Source organism: Oncorhynchus mykiss, chromosome 22 (genome assembly GCF_013265735.2).
Source record: "Oncorhynchus mykiss isolate Arlee chromosome 22, USDA_OmykA_1.1, whole genome shotgun sequence".
Taxonomy (NCBI): domain Eukaryota; kingdom Metazoa; phylum Chordata; class Actinopteri; order Salmoniformes; family Salmonidae; genus Oncorhynchus; species Oncorhynchus mykiss.
In genome coordinates this window covers 38491532-38519527 of record NC_048586.1, presented here as the reverse complement: position 1 = coordinate 38519527, position 27996 = coordinate 38491532, and the positions used below count along the sequence as shown (strand labels likewise).

The following is a 27996-nucleotide window of genomic DNA, read 5'->3' as shown; positions in this document are numbered from 1 at the left end:
AGTTAAATAAAAGGTTTAAAACATTTGTAAATATTTTATTGACCACAGGATCCTCCCATTGTTGCTCTGTTCACACCATAGAAACACACACCCTACTTCCTGTTGGAACCAGGATCAGAAACAGGAAGAAAACAAAGAGATGAAAAATCCCCAAAATATATTTATATGTTTATATATATTTACGAGGTATGTATGCACACAAAAAAAGAAATCACCACACATTTCAAAATTAACAGTCTTTTTTACCCAAACGTGTCCTCTCGTGACATAAAGCCATTCAAATAATAATAATAGTAATATCAATAATCAATAATTAGCTAAATTAAAGCAAGAGGAAGTGATGCTCCCACAACCCTGCCCTCTCCGTCAGAACCTTTAGTCCATCAGAACCTTCAGTCCGTCAGCACCTTTAGTCCATCAGAACCTTTAGTCCTTCAGAACCTTTAGTCCGTCAGAACCTTTAGTCCGTCAGAACCTTTAGTCCTTCAGAACCTTTAGTCCTTCAGAACCTTCAGTCCGTCAGAACCTTCAGTCCGTCAGAACCTTCAGTCCGGCTCTGTGACGTCTTTCTGTCCATCTCCTCCATAACGAGTCCAAAAGCACCTAGGCCTCCTGGCCACAAGGTGGCGATGTGCTGCGATGGCTGGCTGCTGTGCTGCACATTACTAATCCTTTCTTCCTTCACATCAAGTCCAAGAAACAAAAACAAAATCTTCACCTCTTTGCATAAAAAAATAATAATAATAATGAAACCTACCCCCAGTTGGTGAGCAGCGAACACTCGTTTCCCCATCCAACCGAGTCTTAAAGTCTCCGGCTGGGATGGAGGTCAGTATTGGGGTGATGAGGTGGAAGGGGACTCTGCCTCTGCAGCTCAAAAGGTGTCTTTGTGCAACCAAACAAAAACGGAAGATTAAAGTGAAGGAGATCAGAACAAAACAATGGCAGCAAGGAGGCAGGTCTCCTCCTGGCAGGTCTCCTCCTGGCAGGCGGTTGGTTTGTTAGTTGTGTTGTTAGGGGAAACAACATCTGAGACTGCCCCCGTGGGGTCACGCCAGATAATGCTGCATCGCTGTTTTCGCCCTGAGAGAGACGGAGAGAGTCAGTACACTATCCTATAACATAATGAGCGCGCACGTGTGTGTGTGTGTGTGTCACACCTTTCACAGAGGTTGGGGTCTAAGGCCTGGGTGAGTTTGTGCAGAATGTCTACAAAGCCCAACTCCCTCAGCTTGTCCTGACGCTCCTGGCAGCCTGAGAACAGAGACACCGACGTAGGAAGGTTAGAGGGGATGATGTTGGACCCGGAGGCAGAGACCAAGTCCAACAGTAAAGCATTGAACATTACATAACAACGGAGCTTGTGGAATGTTGAGTGGAATCACAGATGAAAACCAGGGATGTAATGGAGCGTAAATACATTAGTGTATGTTACAGACCGTGCTTCATCTGCACTGCGGTTCAGATTTGTATTAACTTGATCCACAATCTTTACCACTACATCCACAAGAACCACTAGCCCTTTCCTAGCTAACCCCCAGGTAGTCCCCCCCCCCCCACCAGCATGTAACAACCTGGCATGGCATCGGCCTCACTGCCCTCCTCATTCCAGATCAGGTTGGAGATACAGAATGTTGCTGCCAGCTGGAGCTTCGCATTAGAGTGACCCTGAGAGGACACCACAGAGAACTGTTCTCAGTATTTGGTTTAGATGTGTCAATCATATACAGTACCAGTCAAGTTGACACACCTACTCATTCAAGGATTTTTCTTAATTAAAAAAATAAATATTATCCACATCGTAGAATAGTGAAGACGTCAAAATGATTAAATAACACATATGGAATCATGTAGTACCCACAAAAAAGTGTTAAACAAATCACAATATATTTGAGATTCTTCAAAGGAGACACCCTTTGCCTTGATGACAGCTTTGCAGCACTCTTGGCATTCTCTCAACCAGCTTCATGAGGCAGTCACCTGGAATGCATTTCAATTAACAGGTGTGCCCTCTTAGAAGTTAATTTGTTGAACAATCAGTTGTGTTGTGACAAGGTAGGGGGGGGGGGTATACAGAAGATAGCCCTATTTGGTAAAAGTCCATATTATGGTAAGAACCGTTCAAATAAGCAAAGAGAAACGACAGTCCATCATTACTTTAAGACATGAGGGTCAGTCAATCCGTAAAATGTCAAGAACTTTGAAAGTTTCTTCAAGTGCAGTTGCAAAAACCATCAAGTACTATAATAAAACTGGCTCTCATGAGGACAGCCACAGGAAAGGAAGACCCAGAGTTACCTCTGCTGCAGAGGATAAGTTCATTAGAGTTAACTGCACCTCAGATTGCAGCCCAAATAAATGCTTCACAGAGTTCAAGTAACAAACACATCTCAACATCAAATGTTCCGAGGAGACTGCGTGAATCAGGCCTTCATGGTCGAATTGCTGCAAAGAAACCTCTACTAAAGGACACCAATAAGAAAATACTTGTTTGGGCCAAAAAACATGAGCAATGGACATTAGACCAGTGGAAATCTGTCCTTTGGTAGGATGAGTCCAAATTTGAGATTTTTGGTTCCAACTGCTGTGTCTTTGTGAGACGCAGAGTAGGTGAACGGATGTGTGGTTCCCACCGTGAAGCATGGAGGTGGTGGTGTTATGGTGTGATGGTGCTTTGCTGGTGACACCTTCATGATTTATTTAGAATTCAAGGCACACTTAACCAGCATGGCTACCACAGCATTCTGCAGTGATACACCATCGCATCTGGTTTGGGCTTAGTGGGACTATCATTTGTTTTTCAACAGAACAATGACTCAACACACCTCCAGGTTGTATAAGGGCTATTTTACCAAGAAGGACAGTAATGGAGTGCTGCATCAGATGACCTGGCCTCCACAATCACCTGTCCTCAACCCAATTGAGATGGTTTGGGATGAGTTGGACCGCAGAGTGAAGGAAAAGCAGCCAAAAGTGCTCAGCATATGTGGGAACTCCTTCAAGACTGTTGGAAAAGCATTCCTGGTGGTGCTGGGTGAGATAATGCCAAGAGTGTGTCATTAAGGCAAAGGATGGCTACTTTGAATAATCTCAAATCTAAAATATATTTTCATTAGTTTAACACTTTTTTTGGTTACTACATGATTCCATATGTGTTATTTCATAGTTTTGATGTCTTCACTTATTCGACATTGTAGAACATAGCAAAGATCAAGAATAACCCTTGAATGAGTAGGTGTGTCCAAATGTTTGACTGGCACTGTATGTAAAGAGACGGTGAAACTCGTTCTAAATAAACATTACCCCACGTGGATACATATATCAAGGTTGGCAACAGAGAGTTCAGTGAACCTGAGAACAAACCTATATTTTACTATTAATTATTGCTACAGTGGATCATGGAGGGAAGAGATTCTACCATGTAATATTTGATTTTCTGGAGGATGTCGTCATTGGTCATGATGAGTTCCTTGGCTGTGTTGCCATCGGCAATATTGGCTAGGATGCAGAGTGTCTGAAATATAGAGAGCAGTTAAAGGTTGTGTTCCCCTGCCCAGGCGTAGCTGACGCATGCCAGATCGTACACCACCTGGATAGGTATTTTACGTACCAGCTAACCACATCATATGTTACAGTAATCTGCTTACAGCAATCTGTTACGCAATCATTGGTTCATGCATGCAATGTCTGAGCAGGGGAACCCGACCACAGTGATACTGGTGTTCTGACCTACAGTATGTTGAGGGGGTCCTACAGTATGTTGAGGGGGTCCTAGTCCTACAGTATGTTGAGGGGGACCTACAGTATGTTGAGGGGGGTCCTACCTGCTCCTTGACCTACAGTATGTTGAGGGGGTCCTATAGTATGTTGAGGGGGTCCTAGTCCTACAGTATGTTGAGGGGGGTCCTACAGTATGTTGAGGGGGCCCTGCAGTATGTTGAGGGGGTCCTAGTCCTACAGTATGTTGAGGGGGACCTACAGTATGTTGAGGGGGGTCCTACCTGCTCCTAGTCCTACAGTATGTTGAGGGGGGTCCTACAGTATGTTGAGGGGGTCCTGCAGTATGTTGAGGGCGTCCTACCTGCTCCTTGACCTACAGTATGTTGAGGGGGTCCTACAGTATGTTGAGGGGGGTCCTACAGTATGTTGAGGGGGGTCCTACAGTATGTTGAGGGGGTCCTGCAGTATGTTGAGGGGGTCCTGCAGTATGTTGAGGGGGTCCTGCAGTATGTTGAGGGGGTCCTGCAGTATGTTGAGGGGGTCCTACAGTATGTTGAGGGGGTCCTGCAGTATGTTGAGGGGGTCCTGCAGTATGTTGAGGGGGTCCTACAGTATGTTGAGGGGGTCCTACAGTATGTTGAGGGGGTCCTGCAGTATGTTGAGGGGGTCCTACCTGCTCCTTGACCTACAGTATGTTGAGGGGGTCCTGCAGTATGTTGAGGGGGTCCTGCAGTATGTTGAGGGGGTCCTACAGTATGTTGAGGGTGTCCTACAGTATGTTGAGGGGGTCCTGCAGTATGTTGAGGGGGTCCTGCAGTATGTTGAGGGGGTCCTACAGTATGTTGAGGGGGTACTACAGTATGTTGAGGGGCTCCTACCTGCTCCTTGACATACAGTATGTTGAGGGGGTCCTACAGTATGTTGAGGGGGTCCTACAGTATGTTGAGGGGGTCCTACAGTATGTTGAGGGGGGTCCTACAGTATGTTGAGAGGGTCCTACAGTATGTTGAGGGGGTACTACAGTATGTTGAGGGGGTCCTACAGTATGTTGAGGGGGCCCTACAGTATGTTGAGGGGGCCCTACAGTATGTTGAGGGGGTCCTACAGTATGTTGAGGGGGTCCTACAGTATGTTGAGGGGGTCCTGCAGTATGTTGAGGGGGTCCTACAGTATGTTGAGGGGGTCCTACAGTATGTTGAGGGGGTCCTACAGTATGTTGAGGGGGCCCTACAGTATGTTGAGGGGGTCCTACAGTATGTTGAGGGGGTCCTACAGTATGTTGAGGGGGGGTCCTGCAGTATGTTGAGGGGGTCCTGCAGTATGTTGAGGGGGTCCTACAGTATGTTGAGGGGGTCCTACAGTATGTTGAGGGGGGTCCTACAGTATGTTTAGGGGGTCCTACCTGCTCCTTGACCTACAGTACGTTGAGGGGGTCCTACCTGCTCCTTGACCTACAGTATGTTGAGGGGGTCCTACAGTATGTTGAGGGGGTCCTACCTGCTCCTTGACCGACAGTATGTTGAGGGGGCCCTACAGTATGTTGAGGGGGCCCTACAGTATGTTGAGGGGGTCCTGCAGTATGTTGAGGGGGTCCTACCTGCTCCTTGACCTACAGTATGTTGAGGGGGTCGTACAGTATGTTGAGGGGGTCCTACAGTATGTTGAGGAGGTCCTACAGTATGTTGAGGGGGGTCCTACAGTATGTTGAGGGGGTCCTACAGTATGTTGAGGGGGTCCTGCAGTATGTTGAGGGGGTCCTACAATATGTTGAGGGGGTCCTACAGTATGTTGAGGGGGTCCTACAGTATGTTGAGGGTGTCCTGCAGTATGTTGAGGGTGTCCTACAGTATGTTGAGGGGGTCCTACAGTATGTTGAGGGGGTCCTGCAGTATGTTGAGGGGGTCCTGCAGTATGTTGAGGGGGTCCTACAGTATGTTGAGGGGGCCCTACAGTATGTTGAGGGGGTCCTACAGTATGTTGAGGGGGTCCTGCAGTATGTTGAGGGGGGTCCTGCAGTATGTTGAGGGGGTCCTGCAGTATGTTGAGGGGGTCCTGAAGTATGTTGAGGGGGTCCTACAGTATGTTGAGGGGGTCCTACAGTATGTTTAGGGGGTCCTACCTGCTCCTTGACCTACAGTATTTTGAGGGGGTCCTACAGTATGTTGAGGGGGTCCTACCTGCTCCTTGACCTACAGTATGTTGAGGGGGGTCCTGCAGTATGTTGAGGGGGTCCTACAGTATGTTGAGGGGGTCCTACCTGCTCCTTGACCTACAGTATGTTGAGGGGGTCCTACAGTATGTTGAGGGTGTCCTGCAGTATGTTGAGGGGGTCCTACAGTATGTTGAGGGGGTCCTGCAGTATGTTGAGGGGGTCCTACAGTATGTTGAGGGGGTCCTACAGTATGTTGAGGGGTCCTGCAATATGTTGAGGGGGACCTACAATACGTTGAGGGGGTCCTACAGTATGTTGAGGGGGTCCTGCAGTATGTTGAGGGGGTCCTACAGTATGTTGAGGGGGTCCTACAGTATGTTGAGGGGGTCCTGCAGTATGTTGAGGGGGTCCTGCAGTATGTTGATGGGGTCCTGCAATATGTTGACGGGGTCCTGCAGTATGTTGAGGGGGCCCTACAGTATGTTGAGGGGGTCCTACAGTATGTTGAGGGGGTCCTGCAGTATGTTGAGGGGGTCCTACAGTATGTTGAGGGGGTCCTACAGTATGTTGAGGGGGTCCTACAGTATGTTGAGGGGGTCCTACCTGCTCCTTGACCTACAGTATGTTGAGGGGGTCCTACAGTATGTTGAGGGGGTCCTACAGTATGTTGAGGGGGTCCTGCAGTATGTTGAGGGGGTCCTACAGTATGTTGAGGGGGTCCTGCAGTATGTTGAGGGGGTCCTACAGTATGTTGAGGGGTCCTGCAGTATGTTGAGGGGGTCCTGCAGTATGTTGATGGGGTCCTGCAATATGTTGACGGGGTCCTGCAGTATGTTGAGGGGGCCCTACAGTATGTTGAGGGGGTCCTACAGTGTGTTGAGGGGGTCCTGCAGTATGTTGAGGGGGTCCTACAGTATGTTGAGGGGGTCCTACAGTATGTTGAGGGGGTCCTACAGTATGTTGAGGGGGTCCTACCTGCTCCTTGACCTACAGTATGTTGAGGGGGTCCTACAGTATGTTGAGGGGGTCCTACAGTATGTTGAGGGGGTCCTGCAGTATGTTGAGGGGGTCCTACCTGCTCCTTGACCTCAATGCTGTGTTCCCCCTCCAGGATCAGAGTGACCGCCTGCATGATCTGCTTCCCATGGGAACTCATGATCTGGTCTATGTGCTGAGAGAGAGAGAAAGAGTTTTTGTCTTTAAAGGACTTTGGAGAGCTGTGTGTTGTGTTGTGTTGTGTTGTGTTGTGTTGTGTTGTGTTGTGTTGTGGTCTGTCTGTCTGTCTGTCTGTCTGTCTGTCTGTCTGTCTGTCTGTCTTTCTTTCTTTCTTACAGGTCGTGTGGAGAGCAGGTTCCGTAACAGGCCCAAGGTCTTCATCAGGACGTTAGTGTCCGGGTCAGAGAGCAGACGGAAAAGCTGCTCCGTCCCCAAAGCTCTCACAATCTCCCCTTTCACCTTCTGGTCTGCCTGGAACGCCATGTTCTAAACACAAACAAACAAACAAACAAACACACAAACAAACAACAAAAAGGGTGTAGGTTAGACAGACACCTTCTAAACTAGGGTTGCAAAATGACAGACACTACCAAAGCTCTGGTTGGAAGATTGTCAGCTGAAGCGTTCCCTCACTGCTTGTTCTCTCCAGCCAAGATCGCTAAGAAACCTGGGAAGTTTGGTTATGCAACCTTTTGTCGAGGTAAAGTGGGCGAGCAGAGCAAGACAGAGAGGGGGTAAAGTGGGGACTCACCATGAGAGCCCAAATGCCGTTGACCCTCAGGGCTGGACTGTCACTCTGGGTCAGACTGCACAGTAACTCTACCACCCCTGACTCCAGGATAGGCTGCAGACATACACAAAACACATACACTTACTCCCACTGGTCAAGATACACGGCAAATATACAACCTGACAGCTAATATTTACTCATAAAAAGTCAAGCAAATTTTACTGAGTTGAGTTTGTTGACCAATCATGTAGTGGTCTAGGTAACAGTAGTAGTGTTGTATTGCTGCCTAACACTAGGTAACAGTAGTAGTGTTGTATTGCTGCCTACCACTAGGTAACAGTAGTAGTGTTGTATTGCTGCCTGCTACTAGGTAACAGTAGTAGTGTTGTATTGCTGCATACCACTAGGTAACAGTAGTAGTGTTGTATTGCTGCCTACCACTAGGTAACAGTAGTAGTGTTGTATTGCTGCCTACCACTAGGTAACAGTAGTAGTGTTGTATTGCTGCCTGCTACTAGGTAACAGTAGTAGTGTTGTATTGCTGCCTACCACTAGGTAACAGTAGTAGTGTTGTATTGCTGCCTGCTACTAGGTAACAGTAGTAGTGTTGTATTGCTGCATACCACTAGGTAACAGTAGTAGTGTTGTAATGCTGCCTACCACTAGGTAACAGTAGTAGTGTTGTTTTGCTGCCTACCACTAGGTAACAGTAGTAGTGTTGTATTGCTGCCTGCTACTAGGTAACAGTAGTAGTGTTGTATTGCTGCCTGCTACTAGGTAACAGTAGTAGTGTTGTATTGCTGCCTACCACTAGGTAACAGTAGTAGTGTTGTATTGCTGCCTGCTACTAGGTAACAGTAGTAGTGTTGTATTGCTGCCTGCTACTAGGTAACAGTAGTAGTGTTGTATTGCTGCCGGTCTCACCTCTTTGCTGGGGGAGAACTCCAGCAGCAGATTGCATAGTGTAGAAGAGGCCATGACCAGCACTTCGTCTGGAGCGTTCTGTAACAACTACACACAGAGAGAGAAGAGTACCTTCAGTCTTAATAATAGCCCCAAATATTGGCCATTTCCTCTGCAGCTTACACAAACATGATGTGACTATATAGAGATGTAGAGGGTAATATTAGAGTACAGACCTTCATAAGGGGTTTCCATACTGCGTGGTCATGAAAACTAGTCCTCAACTGCTGGACTGACCGGGACAGACTGTGAAGACACCTGGACACAGAGTGAGACAGAGGAAGAGTCAGATATCTTAGGTACAAGGAGATCTTCATAGGCTAAGAGGGAAACAGTTTCAATATACAAATTCTTTGACTCTACGGGTCAACTGGACCCTGGTCGCTTACTTGTACGAAATAGTTATTTGGTTTTATAGTGGTAGGGCCTCTATACTACGTTAGGGGTATCTTGTATTTTACAGACTAACACCACACATTTTGTGACAGTCAAATTAATAAAAGCATGAAAGGAAAATAAAAATGGGCAGGGGGAATGAAACACAGGCAGGGGTAATGAAACACAAGCAGGGGTAATGAATTAAACACGGGCAGGGGTAATGAATGAAACACAGGCAGGGGTAATGAATGAAAGACAGGCAGGGGTAATGAAACACGGGCAGGGGTAATGAATGAAACACATGTAGGGGTAATGAATGAAACACATGTAGGGGTAATGAATGAAACACATGTAGGGGTAATGAATGAAACACATGTAGGGGTAATGAATGAAACACTGGTTGGGGTAATGAATGAAGCACTGGTTTGGGTAATGAATGAAACACTGGTAAGGGTAATGAATGAAACACTGGCATGGGTAATGATTGAAACACTGGTAGGGGTAATGGATGAAACACAGGTAGGGGTAATGAATGAAACACTGTCTGGGAGGTAATGGAACATTAAGCGCAGAGAACTGAAAGAAGGCATAAATCTTATTGCTTGTGTACGTTTTTGTTTACTGTCATTGTTGGTGTTTGTTAGTTATTATATGTTTGTTACATTTAGAAATTCAGATATATGTACTATTTGTTAATGATGTTTACCTGAAAAAAGGAATATTATATAATTAAAAAATTATATGTAGACACACACGTCAAAGGTTTGGACACAGCTACTCATTCAAGGGTTTTTCTTTATTTTTACTACTTTGTAGAATAATAGAAGACATCAAAACTATAGATATGGAATCATGGGGCGGCAGCGTAGCCTAGTGGTTAGAGCATTGGACTAGTAAAGGTTGCAAGTACAAATCCCCGAGCTGACAAGGTACAAATCTGTCGTTCTGCCCCTGAACAGGCAGTTAACCCACTGTTCCTAGGCCGTCATTGAAAATAAGAATTTGTTCTTAACTGACTTGCCTAGTTAAATAAAGGTTAAAAAAAATAAAAATGTAGTGAAGATTAACAAAAAGTGTTAAACAAATCAAAATATATTTTATATTTGAGATTCTTCAAAGTAGCCACCCTTTGCCATGATGACAGCTTTGCACACTTCTTTTAACCCGCTTCATGAGGTAGTCGTCACCTGGAATGCATTTCAATTAACAGGTGTGTCTTCTTAAAAGTTCATTTGTGAAATGTATTTCCTTCTTCATGCGTTTGAGCCAATCAGTTGTGTTGTGACAGGGTAGGGGTGGTATACAGGGGATAGCCCTATCTGGTAAAATACCAAGTCTATATAATGGCAAGAACAGCTCAAATAAGCAAAGAGAAACGACAGTCCATCATTACTTTAAGACATGAGGGTCAGTCAATACGGAACATTTTAAGAACTGAAAGTTTCTTCAAGTGCAGTCACAAAAACCATCAAGCGCTATGATGAAACTGGCTCTCATGAGGACAGCCACAGGAAAGGAAGAACCAGAGTTACCTCTACTGCAGAGGATAAGTTCATTAGAGTTACCAGACTCAGAAATTGCAGCCCAAATAAATTATTCACAGAGTTCAAGTAACAGACACATCTCAACATCAACTGTTCAGAGGAGACTGCGTGAATCAGACCTTCATGGTCAAATTGCTGCAAAGAAACAACTACTAAAGGACACCAATAAGTACAAGAGACTTGCTTGGGCCAAGAAACACGACCAATGGACATTAGACCGGTGGAAATTAGTCCTTTGGTCTGGAGTCCTAATTGGAGAATTTTGGTTCCAACCGCCGTCTTTGTGAGACGCAGAGTAGGTGAACGGATGTGTGGTTCCCACCGTGAAGCATGGAGGTGGTGGAGTTATGGTGTGGTGGTGCTTTGCTGGTGACACCCTCATGATTGATTTAGAATTCAAGGCACACTTAACCAGCATGGCTACCACAGCATTCTGCAGTGATACACCATCCCATCTGGTTTGGGCTTAGTGGGACTAGCATTTGTTTTTCAACAGGACAATGACCCAACACACCTCCAGGCTGTGTAAGGGCTATTTGACCAAGAAGGAGAGTGATGGAGTGCTGCATCAGAAGACCTGGCCTCCACAATCACCCGACCTCAACCCAATAGAGATGGTTTAGGATGAATCGCGCCGCAGAGTGAAGGAAATGCAGCCGACAAGTGCTCAGCATATGTGGGAACTCATTCAAGACTGTTGGAAAAGCATTCCAGGTGAAGCAGGTTGAGAGAATGCCAAGTGTGTGCAAAGCTGTCATCAAGGCAAAGGGTGGCTATTTGAAGAATCTCAAATATATTTTAATTTGTTTGACACTTTTTTGGTTACTACATGATTCCATGTGTCATTTCATAGTTTTGATGTCTTCAATATTATTCTACAATGTAGAAAATAGTCTAAATAAATAAAAACCCTTGAATAACTAGGTGTCCAAACTTTTCACTGGTACTGTGTGTACACACACACACACACACACACACAAACACAAACACAAAAAAATCAGGCTCTAGCCAGAATAGAAAGAGGAGTGGAAGGCCCCAGTGCACAACTGAGCAAGAGGACAAGTATATTAGGGTGTCTACTTTAAGAGACAGATGCCTCACAAGTCCTCAACTGGCAGCTTCATTAAATAGTATCCCGCAAAACACCGGTCTCAATGTCAATAGTGAAGAGGCGACTCCGGGATGCTGGCCTTCTAGGCAGTGTCTGTGTTATTTTGCCCATCTTAATCTTTACTTTTTATTGGCCCGTCTGAGATATGGCTTTTTCTTTGCAACTCTGCCTCGAAGGCCTGAAACACGTCGCCCTGCGACGAACCATCAAACAGGCAAATACAGGGCTAAGATTGAATCATAGTACACCGGCTCCGACGCTCGTCTTATGTGGCAGGGCTTGCAAACTATTAAGCACAGCCACGAGCTGCCCAGTGACACGAACCTACCAGATGAGCTCAATCACTTCTATGCTCGCTTCGAGGCAAGCAACACTGAGGCATGCATGAGAGCATCAGCTGTTCCGAACGACTGTGTGATCACGCTCTCCGTAGCCGACGTGAGTAAGACCTTTAAACAGGTCAACATACACAAGGCTGAGGGGCCAGACAGATTACCAGGACGGGTGCTCCGGGCATGTGCTGACCAACTGGCAGGTGTCGTCCCTGACATTTTCAACATGTCCCTGATTAAGTCTGTAATACCAACATGATACAAGCAGACCACCATAGTCCATGTGCCCAAGAAGACAAAGGCAACCTGCCTAAATGACTACAGACCCGTAGCACTCACGTCCGTAGCCACGAAGTACTTTGAAAGGTTGGTAATGGCTCACATCAACACCATTATCCCAGAAACCCTAGACCCATTCCAATTTGCATACCGCCCAAACAGATCCACAGATGATACAATCTGTATTGTACTCCACACTGCCCTTTCCCACCTGGACAAAAGGAACACTTATGTGAGAATGCTATTCCTTGACTATAGCTCAGCGTTCAACATCAAAATGCCCTCAAAGTTCATCACTAAGCTAAGGACCCTGGGACAAAACACCTTCCTCTGCAACTGGATCCTGGACTTCCTGACGGGCCGCCCCCTGGTGGTAAGGGTAGGTAGCAACACATCTGCCACGCTGATCCTCAACACTGGAGCTCCCCAGGGGTGCGTGCTCAGTCCCCTCCTGTACTCCCTGTTCACCCACGACTGCATGGCCAGGCATGACTCCAACACCATCATTAAGTTTGCAGAAGACACAAGTGGAGCAGGTTGGGAGCTTCAAGTTCCTTGGTGTCCACATCACCAACAAACTAGAATGGTCCGAACACACCAAGACAGTCGTGAAGAGGGCACGACAAAGCCTATTTCCCCTCAGGAATCTAAAAAGATTTTGTATGGGTCCTGAGATACTCAAAAGATTCTACAGCTGCAATATCGAGAGCATCCTGACTGTTTGCATCACTGCCTGGTACGGCAATTGCTCGGCCTCTGACCGCAAGGCACTACAAAGGGTGTAGTGCGTACGGCCAAGTACATCACTGGGGCTAAGCTGCCTGCCATCCAGGACCTCTACACCAGGCGGTGTCAGAGGAAGGCCCTAAAATTGTCAAAGACCCCAGCCACCCCAGTCATAGACTGTTCTCTCTGTTCTCGGTACCGGAGTGCCATGTCTTGGACAAGAAGGCTTCTCAACAGTTTTTACCCCCAAGCCATAAGACTCCTGAACAGGTAATCAAATGGCTACCCGGACTATTTGCATGGTGTGCCCCCCCCACCCCAACCCCTCTTTTTAAGCTGCTGCTACTCTCTGTTTATCATACATGCATAGTCACTTTAACTATACATTCATGTATATACTACCTCAATTGGCCCGACCAAACAGTGCTCCCGCACATTGGCTAACCGGGCTATCTGCATTGTGTCCCACCACCCACCAACCCCTCTTTTACGCTACTGCTACTCTCTGTTCATCATATATGCATAGTCACTTTAACGATACCTACATGTACATACTACCTCAATCAACCTGACTAACCAGTGTCTGTATGTAGCTTCGCTACTTTTATAGCCTCGCTACTGTATATAGCCTCTCTACTGTATATAGCCTCTCTACTGTATATAGCCTCGCTACTGTATGTAGCCTCGCTACTGTATATAGCCTCGCTACTGTATATAGCCTCTCTACTGTATATAGCCTCTACTGTATATAGCCTCTCTACTGTATATAGCCTCGCTACTGTATATAGCCTCGCTACTGTATATAGCCTCTACTGTATATAGCCTCTCTACTGTATATAGCCTCTACTGTATATAGCCTCGCTACTGTATATAGCCTCGCTACTGTATATAGCCTCTACTGTATATAGCCTCTCTACTGTATATAGCCTCGCTACTGTATATAGCCTCTCTACTGTATATAGCCTGTCTTTATACTGTTGTTTTTATTTCTTTACCTACCTATTGTTCACCTAATACCTTTTTTTGCACTATTGGTTAGAACCTGTAAGTAAGCATTTCACTAAGGTTTACACCTGTTGTATTCAGCGCACGTGACAAATAAACCTTGATTTGATTTGATGTGATGGTTGCTGATAATGGGCCTCTGTAGATATTCCATTTTTTTTTTTAAATCTGCCGTTTCCAGCTACAATAGTCATTTACAACATTAACAATGTCTACACTGTATTTCTGATCAACTTGATGTTATTTTCATTATTATTTTATTTATTATTTAATTATTATTATTTTTAAATGAGCTTTTCTTTCAGAAACATGGACATTTCTCAGTGAGCCCAAACTTTTGAACGGAAGTGTATATATATATAAAATAGAGAGGAACAGAATGTGACAGGACACTCAGTGGAGAGCAGAGAAGTAGAGATGTGTTTTCCGTACCTGACGGCTGCTAGCCGCACCTTGATGCTGGATTCTGACAGGCCGCTCACTATCCTGTCCATCATATTCTCGGTCTCTGTGATCTGAGGAGGGAGAAACAGGAGCGGGGGGTTACGAGAAGGACACTTCTAAAAGTGGCTGGGTTAGGGTGGGTGTGTGTACTGTTGAAGTCACCTTCTTGCGGATGTCTTCATCGTTGGAGCCCAGTGAGGCGTACAGCTTGAAGGCAGCTTGCCTCAGCTCATGTGCGTGCTTCAAGTCGTGATCCAACTACAGATAAATAAACATTTAAATAAACCATTATTTTTAGGTAAGATTTTTGTCCAAATGAAGGACTGTGGTGTTCTTTTCTCATCACAGTTTCAGTGTTTTCCTGATGGTCACTGTTTTCTCTGCCTTGTAAGACTGCCTGGCTAGGTTCAATGACTACAGTCCAGTGTCTCACCCTCTTGATGTCAGTGATGGCGCTGACAGAGCTGGGGTATTTGAAGTAGTCAGCCAGCATGGCCACTAGGTGGTCGGTTACACTGGCGATCCTCTGCAGCTCCACATCAGGCTCCATCAGGTAGGCCAGGGTCTCTGCCCCCTCCACACGCTCCTCCAACAGACGCTCCTTACTGCACATCCTCACCAGGCACGGCAGGGTCTACAGACAGGGGTGGAACCAGAGTTCTACATACAGGTTGGCATTTATTGGGATGACTCATGCACTGGAGGCAGCTCTGCAGGGTGGTCACTAGCTGACATTGCCACAAAGTCATCAAATCTGATTTTAACCCTAACCACACTGCTAATCTTGTGCCAAACCCTAAACTTAAATTATTACCAAAAAGCTACATTTTGTTTCCATAAATGCTTTACGTTACAGACAATTTTGGCTTTGCATTCTGGCCCATCTAGTGGAAACTGCTCTGCTTCCAGGACAAGATCCATCCCAATAAATGTCCGCACGCACGCACACACACGCACACACACACACACACACGCACACACACACCTTTAAAACAATGCACCTGTCATCTGTTCTGATGGCTCCCGCTCGACACATGTATGTTAGACTGGGGGAGACAGAAAGAGAGAGAAATGTCACCTTCAGAAAGAAAAACACTTTCACACACGTAACTTCAGTCCGCAGATTCACACCTACTAGCACTTACGTCGACATGGTCAATCGCAGCACACTTAGTTTAATAGTCCAGTGAAACACTCACCACTTGGCTGCTGTGAGCTGCATTTCAATGGGCAGATTCCTTTGCAACATTCTGACAAATACCTGAGAGAGCAGATCCCCATCAACCAGCACTGAGAACAGAGAGGAGAACATAGATTTGTATCGTAGCAGCATAATACTATATTATGACCATCTGACAAGAGAGAAAGAGAGGGAGAGAGGGAGAGAAAAGGGAGAGAGGGAGAGAAAAGGAAGAGAGAGGGAGAGAAAAGGAAGAGAGAGGGAGAGGCAGGGAGAGAAAATGAAGAGAGAGGGAGGCAGGGAGAGAAAAGGAAAAGAGAGGGAGGCAGAGAGAGAAAAGGAAGAGAGGGGGAGGCAGGGAGAGAAAAGGAAGAGAGAGGGAGGCAGGGAGAGAAAAGGAAGAGAGAGGGAGGCAGGGAGAGAAAAGGAAGAGAGAGGGAGGCAGGGAGAGAAAAGGAAGAGAGAGGGAGGCAGGGAGAGAAAAGGAAGAAAGAGGGAGGCAGGGAGAGAAAAGGAAGAGAGAGGGAGGCAGGGAGAGAAAAGGAAGAGAGAGGGAGGCAGGGAGAGAGAAATAAAAAGGAAAAGTAGTCTTACCATTCACCAATGTCATGGAGACCTGAGTGTTCTCATAGGCCAGGACTGAGAAGCATTTTAATGCCTGCATTCGTACCTGTACGGCATGAGAGAACCAAAGAAAGAGAGATAGTGAGATAACAGGGGGGAAAGGGGAGAGAGGGTGAGAGAGAGGGTGAGAGAGAGGGTGAGATGTTAATACAATTCAATTCAATTCAAGTGGCTTTATTGGCATGGGAAACATGTGTTAACATTGCCAAAGCAAGTGAGGTAGATAATATACAAAAGTGAAATAAACAATAAAAATTAACAGTAAACATTACACATACAGAAGTTTCAAAACAATAAAGACATTACAAATGTCATATTACGTATATATACAGTGTTGCAACGAGAGATGTGAGAGATGAGAGATGGTTGAACTGAGACAATGGGTGAGTAATAGTTTCAAACAGTACCTTATAGGAGAGAGAGATGAGCATGGGAGCAATGTTCTGGATCGCCCCGTGGTTAAACAGAACCGTCTGATGCTCTGGACTCTACAGAACACACACATAACTGAGTCATTCCTCAGACAGACTAATTAACATGTCTTCTACTAGATGACCGTTTTAAATGTGTACTGCTATACTGACCTTGCAGCAGTGAGAGAAGATCTGGGTGATGTAGTCCTGCGTCCGCGGAGACCGACTCAGCAGGGACATCAAGTGGGGAATCACAGTGGGGTCCTGAAGGAGACAGACACTGTGACTGTCCACCCGGCTCAGAACACACGGCTCAGATTCAGAACACACGGCTCAGAACACACGGCTCAGATTCAGAACACACGGCTCAGAACCCACGGCTCAGATTCAGAACACACGGCTCAGAACACACGGCTCAGATTCAGAACACACGGCTCAGAACACACGGCTCAGATTCAGAACACACGGCTCAGATTCAGAACACACGGCTCAGAACACACGGCTCAGATTCAGAACACACGGCTCAGATTCAGAACACACGGCTCAGATTCAGAACACACGGCTCAGATTCAGAACACACGGCTCAGATTCAGAACACACGGCTCAGATTCAGAACACACGGCTCAGATTCAGAACACACGGCTCAGATTCAGAACACACGGCTCAGAACACACGGCTCAGATTCAGAACACACGGCTCAGATTCAGAACACACGGCTCAGATTCAGAACACACGGCTCAGATGAGTGCTAGAGAGAGCATGTTGTAATATTACGCTACACCCCTATGGATGTGTGTCAGAGAACAAGTGACTAAGACTTACAGTGTAGAGCAGCTGCACTGGGGTGACTGGACTGATGAAGACTGTCCTGAGGCAGCGAAGACAAGCCTCGATGAAGACCAGGTCTGGACATACCAGACCTGCATATACACAGAGAGCATAAGTAAATGATCAAATCACATTGTATTAGTCACATGCGCCGAAATGCTTTACTTACCTAACCAACAATGCAGTTAAGAAAAATAAGTGTTAAGTAAAAAATTAAAAATAAAGTAATTGAAGAGCAGCAGTAAAATAACAGTAGCGATGTTATATACAGGGGGTACCGGTACAGAGTCAATGTGGAGACTATATACAGGGGGTACCGGTACAGAGTCAATGTGGAGGCTATATACAGGGGGTACCGGTACAGAGTCAATGTGGAGACTATATACAGGGGGTACCGGTACAGAGTCAATGTGGAGACTATATACAGGGGGTACCGGTACAGAGTCAATGTGGAGACTATATACAGGGGGTACCAGTACAGAGTCAATGTGGAGGCTATATACAGGGGGTACCGGTACAGAGTCAATGTGGAGACTATATACAGGGGGTACCGGTACAGAGTCAATGTGGAGACTATATACAGGGGGTAACGGTACAGAGTCAATGTGGAGACTATATACAGGGGGTACCGGTACAGAGTCAATGTGGAGGCTATATACAGGGGGTACCGGTACAGAGTCAATGTGGAGACTATATACAGGGGGTAACGGTACAGAGTCAATGTGGAGACTATATACAGGGGGTACCGGTACAGAGTCAATGTGGAGGCTATATACAGGGGGTACCGGTACAGAGTCAATGTGGAGACTATATACAGGGGGTACCGGTACAGAGACAATGTGCGGGGCACTGGTTAGTTGAGGTAATATGTACATGTAGGTAGAGTTAAAGTGACTATGCATAGACAATAAACAGAGTAGCAGCAGCGTAAAAGAGGGAACGGGGACAGTGCAAATAGTCTGGGTAGCCATTTGATTAGCTGTTCAGAACTCTATGGCTTGTGGGTAGAAGCTGTTAATTAGCCTTTTGGAACTAAACTTGCAGCTCAGGTACCATGCAGTAGCAGAGAGAACAGTCTACGACCAGGGTGGCTGGAGTCTGACAATTTTTAGGGCCTTCCTCTGATACCGCCTGGTATAGAAGTCCTGGATGGCAGGAAGCTTGGCTCCAGTGATGTATTGGGCCGTACGCACTACCCTATATAGTGCCTTTGTAGTCGGAGGCCGAGCAGTTGCCGTACCAGGCAGTGATGCCACCTGTCAGGATGCTCTCAATGGTGCAGCTGTAGAACCTTTTGAGGATCTGCGAACCCATGCCAAATCTTTTCAGTCCCCTGAGGGGGAAAAGGTTTTGTCGTGCCCTCTTCACGACTGTCTTGGTGTGTTTGGACCATGATAGTTTGTTGGTGATGTGGACACCAAGAAACTCTAAGCTTTCAACCTGCTCCATTACAGCCCCGTCGAGGAGAATGGGGGTGTGCTCGGTTCTCCTTTTCCTGTAGTCCACAATCATCTCCTTTGTCTTGATCACGTTGAGGGAGAGGCTGTTGTCCTGGCATTGTCTCTGACCTCCTCCCTATAGGGCTGTCTCATTGTTGTCAGTGATTAGGCATACCACTGTTGTGTCATCAGCAAACTAAATGGTGTTGGAGTTGTGCCTGGCCATGCAGTCATGAGTGAAGAGGGAGTACAGGAGGGGACTGAGCACGCACCCCTGCGGAGCTCCAGTGTTGAGGATCAGTGTGGCGGATGTGTTGCTACCTACCCTCACCATCTGGGGGGCGACCCATCAGGAAATCCAAGATCCAGTTGCAGAGGGAGGTGTTTAGTCCCAGGGTTGTTAGCTTAGTGATGAGCTTTAAGGGCACTATGGTGTTGAACGCTGAGCTGTAGTGAAGGAGTAGCATTCTCTCGTAGGTGTTCCTTTTGTCCAGGTGGGAAAAGGAAGTGTGGAGTGCAATAGAGATTGCATCATCTGCGGATCTGTTTGGGCGGGTTACCTTAGTGTTCTTGGGCACAGGGACTATGGTGGTCTGCTTGAAACATGTTGGTATTACAGACTCAGTCAGGGACAGGTTGAAAATGTCAGTGAAGACACTTGCCAGTTGGTCAGTGCATACTTGGAGTACACGTCCTGTTAATCCGTCTGGCCCTGCGGCCTTGTGAATGTTGACCTGTTTAAAGGTTTTACTCACATCAGCTGTGGAGAGCGTGATCACACAGTCTTCCGGAACCGCTGACGCTCTCATGCATGCTTCAGTGTTGTTTGCCTCGATCCCAGCATAGAAGTAATTTAACTCATCTGGTAGGCTAATGTCACTGGGCAGCTCGCGACTGTGCTTCCCTTTACAATAATATTTTGAAGATAAATACACAACGCAGAGGATGAGAGGACAAGAGTACTAAACTAAATATAGTACTAATGGTCAATAGGGAATTGTCAACGTAAATAGGAGTTGGGTTTCAGTTCAACAGCTGTTTAAAATCTGTGAAAGGTCACTCCTGAACTCAGAGCTACATGCGCTACATTCCGTACATTGAGTCGGGAACAGGATACTTGTTATTTGGCCATGTGGTACTGAAGGTCTTCTCAATGGTTAACCCCAGACTAGGGTGGGGGGTTATAAATGGGAGACTGAACATCTACCTCCCAGCACAACATCTTGATTTGTCCTTTTCAAATAAACCTATTTTCCTTCCCCTGATTTGCTTTGGAGTTTGTGTTATTGAAGAATAACATCAATCGCTAACACCTTTGTAATCTGTAATAGTTTTTGCAAGCCCTGCCCCATCCGATGAATGTCGGAGCCGGTGTAGTACGATTCAATCTTAGTACTGTTTTGATGCTTTGTCTATTTGATGCTTCGTCTGAGGGCATAGCGGGATCTCTTATAAGCTTCCGGGTTAGAGTCCCGCTCCTTGAAAGTGGCAGCTCTACCCTTTAGCACAGTGCAGATGTTGCCTGTAATCCATGGCTTCTATTTGGGGTGTGTACGTACAGTCACTGTGGGGACGACGTCATCAATGCACTTATTGACGAAGCCAGTGACTGATGTGGTGTACTGCTTAATGCCGGAAGAATCCCAGAACATATTCCGGTCTGTGCTAGCAAAACAATCCTGTAGCTTAGCATCTGCGTCATCTGACCACTTCTTTATTGACTGAGTTACTGGTGCTTCCTGCTTGAGTTTTTGCTTGTAAGCAGGAATCAGGAGGATAGAATTATGGTCAGATTTGCCAAATGGGGGGTGAGGGAGAGATTTGTTTACATCTCAGTGTGTGGAGTAAATAAAGGTGGTCCAGAGTTTTTTTCCCTCTGGTTGCATATTTAAAATGCTGGTAGAAATTAGGTAAAATAGATTTCAGTTTCCCTGCATTAAAGTCCCCGGCCACTAGGAGCGGCGACTCAGGATGAGCATTTTTCTGTTTGCCTATGGCCGCATACAGCTCGTTGAGTGCGGTCTTAGTGTCAGCATCGGTTTGTGGTGGTCAATAGACAGCTACGAAGAATATAAATGAAAACTATTTTGGTAAAGACTGTGTGGTACAGCTTATCATGAGATACTCTACCTCAGGCAAGCAAAACCTAGAGACTTCCTTACTATTAGATTTTGTGCACCCGCTGTTGTTTACAAATATACACAGACCGCCTCCCCTTGTCTTACCGGAGGCTGCTGTTCTATCTTGCCGATACAGTGTAAAACCCGCCAGCTGTAGGTTATTCATGGCGTCATTCAGCCACGACTCGGTGAAACACAAGATATTACTGTTTTTAATGTCCCGTTGGTAGGATATACGTGATCGTAGTTCATCTATTTTGTTATCCAGTGATTGTACGTTGGCTAATAGGATCAATGGTAAAGGCAGATTACCCACTCGCCATCGGATCCTTACAAGGCACCCTGACCTACGTCCCAGATATCCCTGTTTTTTTCTCCTGCGAATGACGTCCAACTCATTAAAGAAAGAATCTTCTTCCAGTACGGGGTGATTAATCTGTTCTGATATCTAGAAGCTCTTTTCAGTCATAACAGACGGTGGCAGAAACATTATGTACAAAATAAGTTACAAATAACGTGAAAAAACACACTCAATAGCACAACCGGTTAAGGGACCGTAAAACGGCAGCCATTTCCTCAGGGGCCATTATCTGTTCGTTGTTTCCCTATTGTTTGCAGAGTGTGTGTGTGCGTGCGTGCGTGTGTGTGTGCGTGTGTGTGTGCGTGTGTACCTTGCAGCAGAGCAGGGATGATGTGACAGTCCACCAGGGACTTGATGTTGTTCTCTGTGCCCATGGCCAGACTGCCCAGTACCACCACACACTCTGTCCTCAGCACCACCGCACCCTCTGTCCTCAGTTCTGAGCCCAGTACCACTGCACCCTCTGTCCTCAGTTCTGAGCCCAGCAACACCACACACTCTGTCCTCAGTTCTGAGCCCAGTACCACCACACCCTCTGTCCTCAGTTCTGAGCCCAGTACCACTGCACCCTCTGTCCTCAGTTCTGAGCCCAGCACCTCTGTCCTCAGCACCACCGCACCCTCTGTCCTCAGTTCTGAGCCCAACACCTCTGTCCTCAGCTCAGAGCTGGATAAGCCCTGCTGGAGCAGGTACAGTAACCTGGGGGAAGGAAGGACAGACTCCGTGAGAGAGAAAAAAAAGAAGGGGAAGCAGGAAAAGAGGGGAGGTGAGAGAGGAGAACAAAGGTAAGGGGGAAAGCGAGAGATACCTGGGCACAGCTCCCAGGACAATCAGGTTGGCTTTCTGTTTGTTGTTTCCGATGACAGCATTCTTCATGTCACTGTGAACACACACACAGAGTCAGATGTGTGGAGCTCCCTCAGCATGTTACCAACAGCCACAATAACGACACTTGTCAGAGTTCATCCACAGTATAATTCCTATCACCAGCGCTAAACACGTCTAAACACTATGGCTAACTAACGTCTACAGGCTCAGCTGAGAAACATCAGTGCTGCTCCAGCTTGTTAACGTATTGCTTTGAGAGGATAGAATACTGATTATAAACTGGGTGGTTTGAGCCCTGAATGCTGATTGGATGAATGCCGTGGTATATCAGACCGGGTACCACGGGTATGACAAAACATTACATTTTTACTGCCCTAATTATGTTGGTAACCAGTTTATAACAGCAATAAGGCACCTCAGGGTTTGTTGTATATGGCCAATATACCACGGCTAAGGGCTGTATCCAGGCACTCCACGTTGCGTCGTGCATAAGAACAGCCCTTAGCCGTGGTATATTGGCCATATACCACACCCCCTCGGGCCTTATTGCTTAAATATCACACACCATTTATTTAAGCCAATAACATATGAAAAGTTATCCAGAGTACAGAATTCTAACTGTGGTTCGCCAACTGATGAGACCCTATAGAATGTAATGCATGCAATATAAAGATACTAGTAGTTAATGGAGTGAAATAGCCATGAGCTGGCAGAGGCCAGTGGAAAAGAACAGCTGCACCAGTCAGGTAGTGATGCGGCCAGCTGCCTAAAACCGTAACCAGAGCTGGGCCTCAGAGAAAAAAATAAAGATGAAGCAGACTGACTGATCACACACAGGTCGTACAGCCACATGTAAACAAAGTGGTCTAAGCAGCTCTCACTGAGCTCACACTAGGCATTCAGACTCACACAAGGACAGATACAGAGGCTGTGTGAGGCTGTGTCCCAAATGGCACCCTATTTCCCATAAGGCTCTGGTCAAAAGTAGTGCACTAAGTAGAGGAAAGGGTGCCATTTGGGACAAAAAAAACAAAGAGGGACAGTGACAGGACAAATATAAAGTGTTCCTATAGTAAGACATAGGCTAATACAACACAAGGTCATGTAAATTATAATGTACTTACATGACTCCCTGCAGCACTTTCTGTGGATCGGGGTGGAACAGCCGGTCAACATAATGGCGGCTGGTGGCCGTGACCTCCTGCATGGTGACACGAGAGAGAACAACAGTGAGTCGGCACTGGCCTCCCTCCTCATCCCACCGCTGACGCCAACCACACACACACTCAGCAGTCAGGACTGGTCAGGGTACGCCATCCCAGAAAAGCCCTTCCTAACTATACAACTGGTCAACAGGCACTAGGCTACTCTCGTCAAGCTGTAAACTCATCCAGAGCACGAGACGGATGTATGCCACTTAATAACTTTATCATCGAGTGGTGGGGACTGTCCAGAACTTTCCGCACTACTCTCTATGTGAGATACACTACATGACTAAAAGTATGTGGACACCTGGGCCCAAATTCACAAACTCTTAAGAAGAAATGTCTTCTTTAATGCAATTTTTTCCTTAAGAAACTTCTTACGTTTTTTTCGTAAGTAGTGTTTTGTGAATCCGGCCCCTGCTCGTCAAACATCTCATTCCAAAATCATGGGCATTAATGTGGAGTTGGTCCCCCCTTTGCTGCTGTAACAGCCTCCAATCTTCTGGGAAGGCTTTCCACTAGATGTTGGAACATTGCTGTGGGGACTTGCTTCCATTCAGCCATAAGAGCATTAGTGAGGTCGGGCACTGATGTTGGGCCTGGCTCGCAGTCGGAGTTCCAATATTTTTTTTCCTTATTTTTTCTTAACAGCAAATCAATACAAAAAGTACATGGGAACACAAGTATATATAAAGAATATAAAAAGGACATTTGGGCTAGGGGCGGGGCTATGGGCGGGGCTAGGGGATACAATATCACATTACACAAGGACCTTAAAGGACATACACACATTTATAATTTTAACAGCTTTTTTGTTGGCAGAGGTTTTAATTGTCTTAAAATATAGTTCAATTTCTTTTTGCAAGGTAATAAAATGTGTTGTTTTGTTTGTAAATGTACATTTGTGAATATGAAATTTGGCCAAAAGAGTAATGAAATGAATTTCATAAAATTGTTTCAACTTATTTCTATGATAAGTAAAGAATCCAAGCAGTATATCTCTTCATAACAGTGTAGAATCTTCTTAAATGTGTTCAATTATAAATCTACTGACGTCTTGCCACAGATTCCTTACATGAATACAATGCAACACTGTTTCTGAGTGGTAATCACAAAAGGTACAATTTGATTTAGTTTTTTTCATATAGTGGTTGGCAGGATAATATTTATGAGTCATTTTAAAAGAAACTTCCTTCTTAAGGATCGGACCCTTTTTTTCCCTCCAAATTTCACCTAAAATTACATACCCAAATATAACTGCTTGTAGCTCAGGACCTGAAGCAAGGATATACATACTCTTGATACCATTTCAAATCAAATCAAATTTTATTGGTCACATACACAACATGGTTAGCAAAGTTGATGCGAGTGTAGCGAAATGCTTGTGGTTCTGGGTAATCTAACAATTTCATAACAACTACCTTATACACACAAGCGTAAAGGAATGATTAAGAACATGTACATATAAATATATGGATGAGCGATGGCTGAAAGGCAAAGGCAAGATGCCTATGTACTTTTTGTATTGATTTGTTGTTAATAAAAAATACGAAAAAACAGAATTGGAACGCCGAAGCGAGCCAGGCCCAACACCAGTGCCCGACCTCACTAATGCTCTTGTGGCTGAATGGAAGCAAGTCCCTGCAGCAATGTTCCAAAGGAAACACTTTGAAGTTGGTGGAAATGTGAAATGAATGTAGGAGAATACAACACATTAGATCTGGTAAGAGATGACACAAAGAAAAAAGTGTTTGTGTTTTTTGTTCCATCGTCTTTGAAATGCAAGAGAAAGGCCACAATGTATTATTCCAGCTTTCAACCATTGCATTTATGTTCAAAATGTTGTATCAAGTCTACCCAAATGTGCCTAATTGGTTTATTAATACATTTTCAAGTTCATAACTGTGCACTCTCCTCAAACAATAGCATGATGTTATTTCCGATTCATTCCAAAGGTGTTCGATGTGGCTGAGGTTGGGGGGGCGTTTCCTGCATGATAACTTAAATCTCAAGCCATCTTATTAACGTTAACTTTATAAAGTGTGTAGCTAGCTAGATGTTCGGTTTCTTGTTGAACCCTATCGCTTCAAACACACCGACAAAACACACCGACAAAAGTTCAACATTCACCTTCTGCTCCCATTTCTGTCAAGCCGCCCACGCATACAGTTTGACACATACATTGGATAAATCCAACATATGCACCACACCAAACGCACTGCAACTGCAGCGCTGCAATGATTTATGTGAATTTATCAAAATGCCTTTCAGTCTGTTGACCATGAAGTGTTGCCAGCTAGACTCAGAAACATTGCTCTCAGTGAAGGGGTAGTAAATTGGTTTAGGAACTATCTTTCTGACAGAACACAATGTGTATATACTGACAATCACAGGTCTAGCTTTCTTGAGATTAATAGAGATGTGCCCCAGGGTTCCATTTTAGCTTCTCAATTTTTATTAATGATTTGGGAAATGGGATGCAACCAGCAAACATTACATCTATATGCAGATGACACAGTTATATTAGATTAGATTCATGTGCTCCTTCTGTGGTTCAGGCTGTTGAAGAGCTCCAAACTGCTTTTCAGTCACTGCAGGCCTCCCTTTATGGTCTCAAACTGGTCTTGAATATACAAAAACTGAATTCATGACCTTTACCAGAGCTAGAACTCTGCCAGAGAACGTTGGCATTGTCACATCTGGTGGCTTATCCATTGGAAAAGTGTCATCCTACAAATACCTAGGCATTTGGTTGGATGACAAATTGTCCTTTAAAGTTCATGTGGATAATCTTGTGACAAAGCTTACATTGAAATTGGGTTTTTATTTTCGTAATAAGGCTTGCTTCCCGCTTATGGCTAGAAAGAAGCTTGTTCAGCCCACTTTTCTCTCTGTAATTGATTATGGTGACCTGTTGTATATGCATGCAACCTCCTCCGTCTTAGAGACTGCACGATAAGCAGAGTCCATTCTTGCGTATTATTACCAATGCCAAGTCACTCATCCGTCATTGCACATTATCCAACCTACCATTTGGTACCTCACTTTATATGCGCAGAAAAATACATTTGTATGTGTTCATCTACAAAGCCTTTTTGGGTAAACTCCCTCTTTACCTCTGCAGTCTGGTCTCCTTCACCACCAGCAGTTACCATACCCGGTCTGCTAGGTGGTTGCAACTTAAAGTCCCCAGGACATTCACAGTATTAGGCTAGATTGCCTTCTCCTCTTGTGCACCAGACGCATGGAATAATCTACAATCCATAGTGCCACTGAATTCATTTAAAATATTGAAGGGAGACTGTTACAGAGGAGTATAAAATGCTTTTTTTAGGCTGGATGTTTTAATTCTGTAATGTATTGATTTTTGCTGCCTTCTTGGCCAGATCTCCCTTGAAAAGGAGACTCTGGGTCTCAATAGGCTTTTCCCGGTTAAATAAAAGGTTAAAAAAAAAAAATTAAAAACCCAGCGTTTCATTGGAAATGAATGTAATTCTGGTGTACCAAAATGCAATGACGCTGTCGGTGTGTTCGAAGCGTAAGCAAAGTGCTAACGTTAGAGTTTGAAAAAGTTGAAAGTAGCGTCTCGATCACAAAACGGACAGCAGTTGTCACCGAAAGCGTCATTTAATTTTGGTACACCAGATTTACATTAATTTCCAATGAAACACTGTGTTTGCCTAGCAGCAACAGTTGCAGTGGGTTCATTGTAGTGCATAGTTGCATTTATCGAATGTATGCGTCAAAACTAGTAGACCGCTCGACAGAAATGGGAGCAGAAGGTGAATGTTGAACTTTTGTCGCACACGTATCCAGATGATGCTGCGTCCTGTATTGCGCAAACACGCTGTCGGTGTGATCGAAGTATAACGCCCAGGAAGCTTAGATTCAAACTCCCATTTACCAATACGTTCGTTTACACCAAATATGGAGTTTCGCTGTACTTTTAAAAATCGTCTAAAGATAAAATGTACAAACAACCGGGGAAAAAAATCATCTTCGGCACCTCCAATGCATGAGCTGTTCTAGACTTCCAACCTGTGCGCGGCAGTAATGAGTGATTTGCAGATAGCAGTTGAACCAGTGTCTATGTAGCTAGAGTAACTATGGTTATTTACAGCTAACTAACTAGCGGCTGGTTCCAGTTAACTAGCATAACCTTTTGATTGCATCGTTAACGTTTTGTGCAATAAAGTTGTTAGCTACAGGTTTGGGATTTTTCATCTTAATTGGATTCACATAAAATGTGTCACCGGTTGCTAACTAACTCATTCCGGGTGACAGTCGGGAGACCGCCTTTGCTAGCTAGATACAGTACATGTTGCAAAGCCTGTGCTAGCTAGCTAGCAGCAACTTCAGTGCATGTCGTCAAAGACATTGCTATTGATGAGACACACAAAAAGCGTTTCACTATCCAATGTACTGAATAATGCACAGAAAACGTTAGTATTTATTCAATTGTATAAGTGGGACACTCACAGATAACACGCTGATGCGGAGAGGGGCCTCCAACAAGCACGCCATCTCTCTTCCCCCTATCGAGCGCCCCAATCGGAGCAGCACTTTCCGAATACCCCGCCCTCCAGACCAGCTGCTCAGATTTTAAAAAGTAAATATA

The 27996-nt window shown here is 45.3% G+C and overlaps 1 protein-coding gene across 2 annotated transcripts; it reads right to left on the bottom strand.

Annotated features, from left to right (window-relative positions):
* Positions 1 to 20: 20 nt before the first annotated feature.
* LOC110501849 (armadillo repeat containing 8) lies at positions 21 to 27963 on the bottom strand. 2 transcript variants are annotated; one of them, XM_036959275.1, is made up of 22 exons: positions 27858 to 27963; positions 23298 to 23374; positions 22154 to 22225; positions 21656 to 22044; positions 17420 to 17517; positions 16769 to 16861; positions 16592 to 16672; positions 16155 to 16230; positions 15580 to 15670; positions 15366 to 15426; positions 14814 to 15014; positions 14543 to 14638; positions 14369 to 14451; positions 8738 to 8819; positions 8523 to 8609; positions 7620 to 7712; positions 7205 to 7354; positions 6948 to 7043; positions 3419 to 3514; positions 1575 to 1668; positions 1161 to 1254; positions 21 to 1083 (listed from the first exon to the last, which is right to left on the bottom strand). In XM_036959275.1, exons 1-22 carry the CDS (start codon positions 27900 to 27902, stop codon positions 1050 to 1052), a joined length of 2289 nt encoding a protein of 762 aa, XP_036815170.1. In that variant the 5' UTR covers positions 27903 to 27963; the 3' UTR covers positions 21 to 1049. The 2 variants fall into 2 exon arrangements, 1 of the variants encoding a protein (XP_036815170.1); XR_005038833.1 differs by lacking the exon at positions 1575 to 1668.
* Positions 27964 to 27996: the final 33 nt, after the last annotated feature.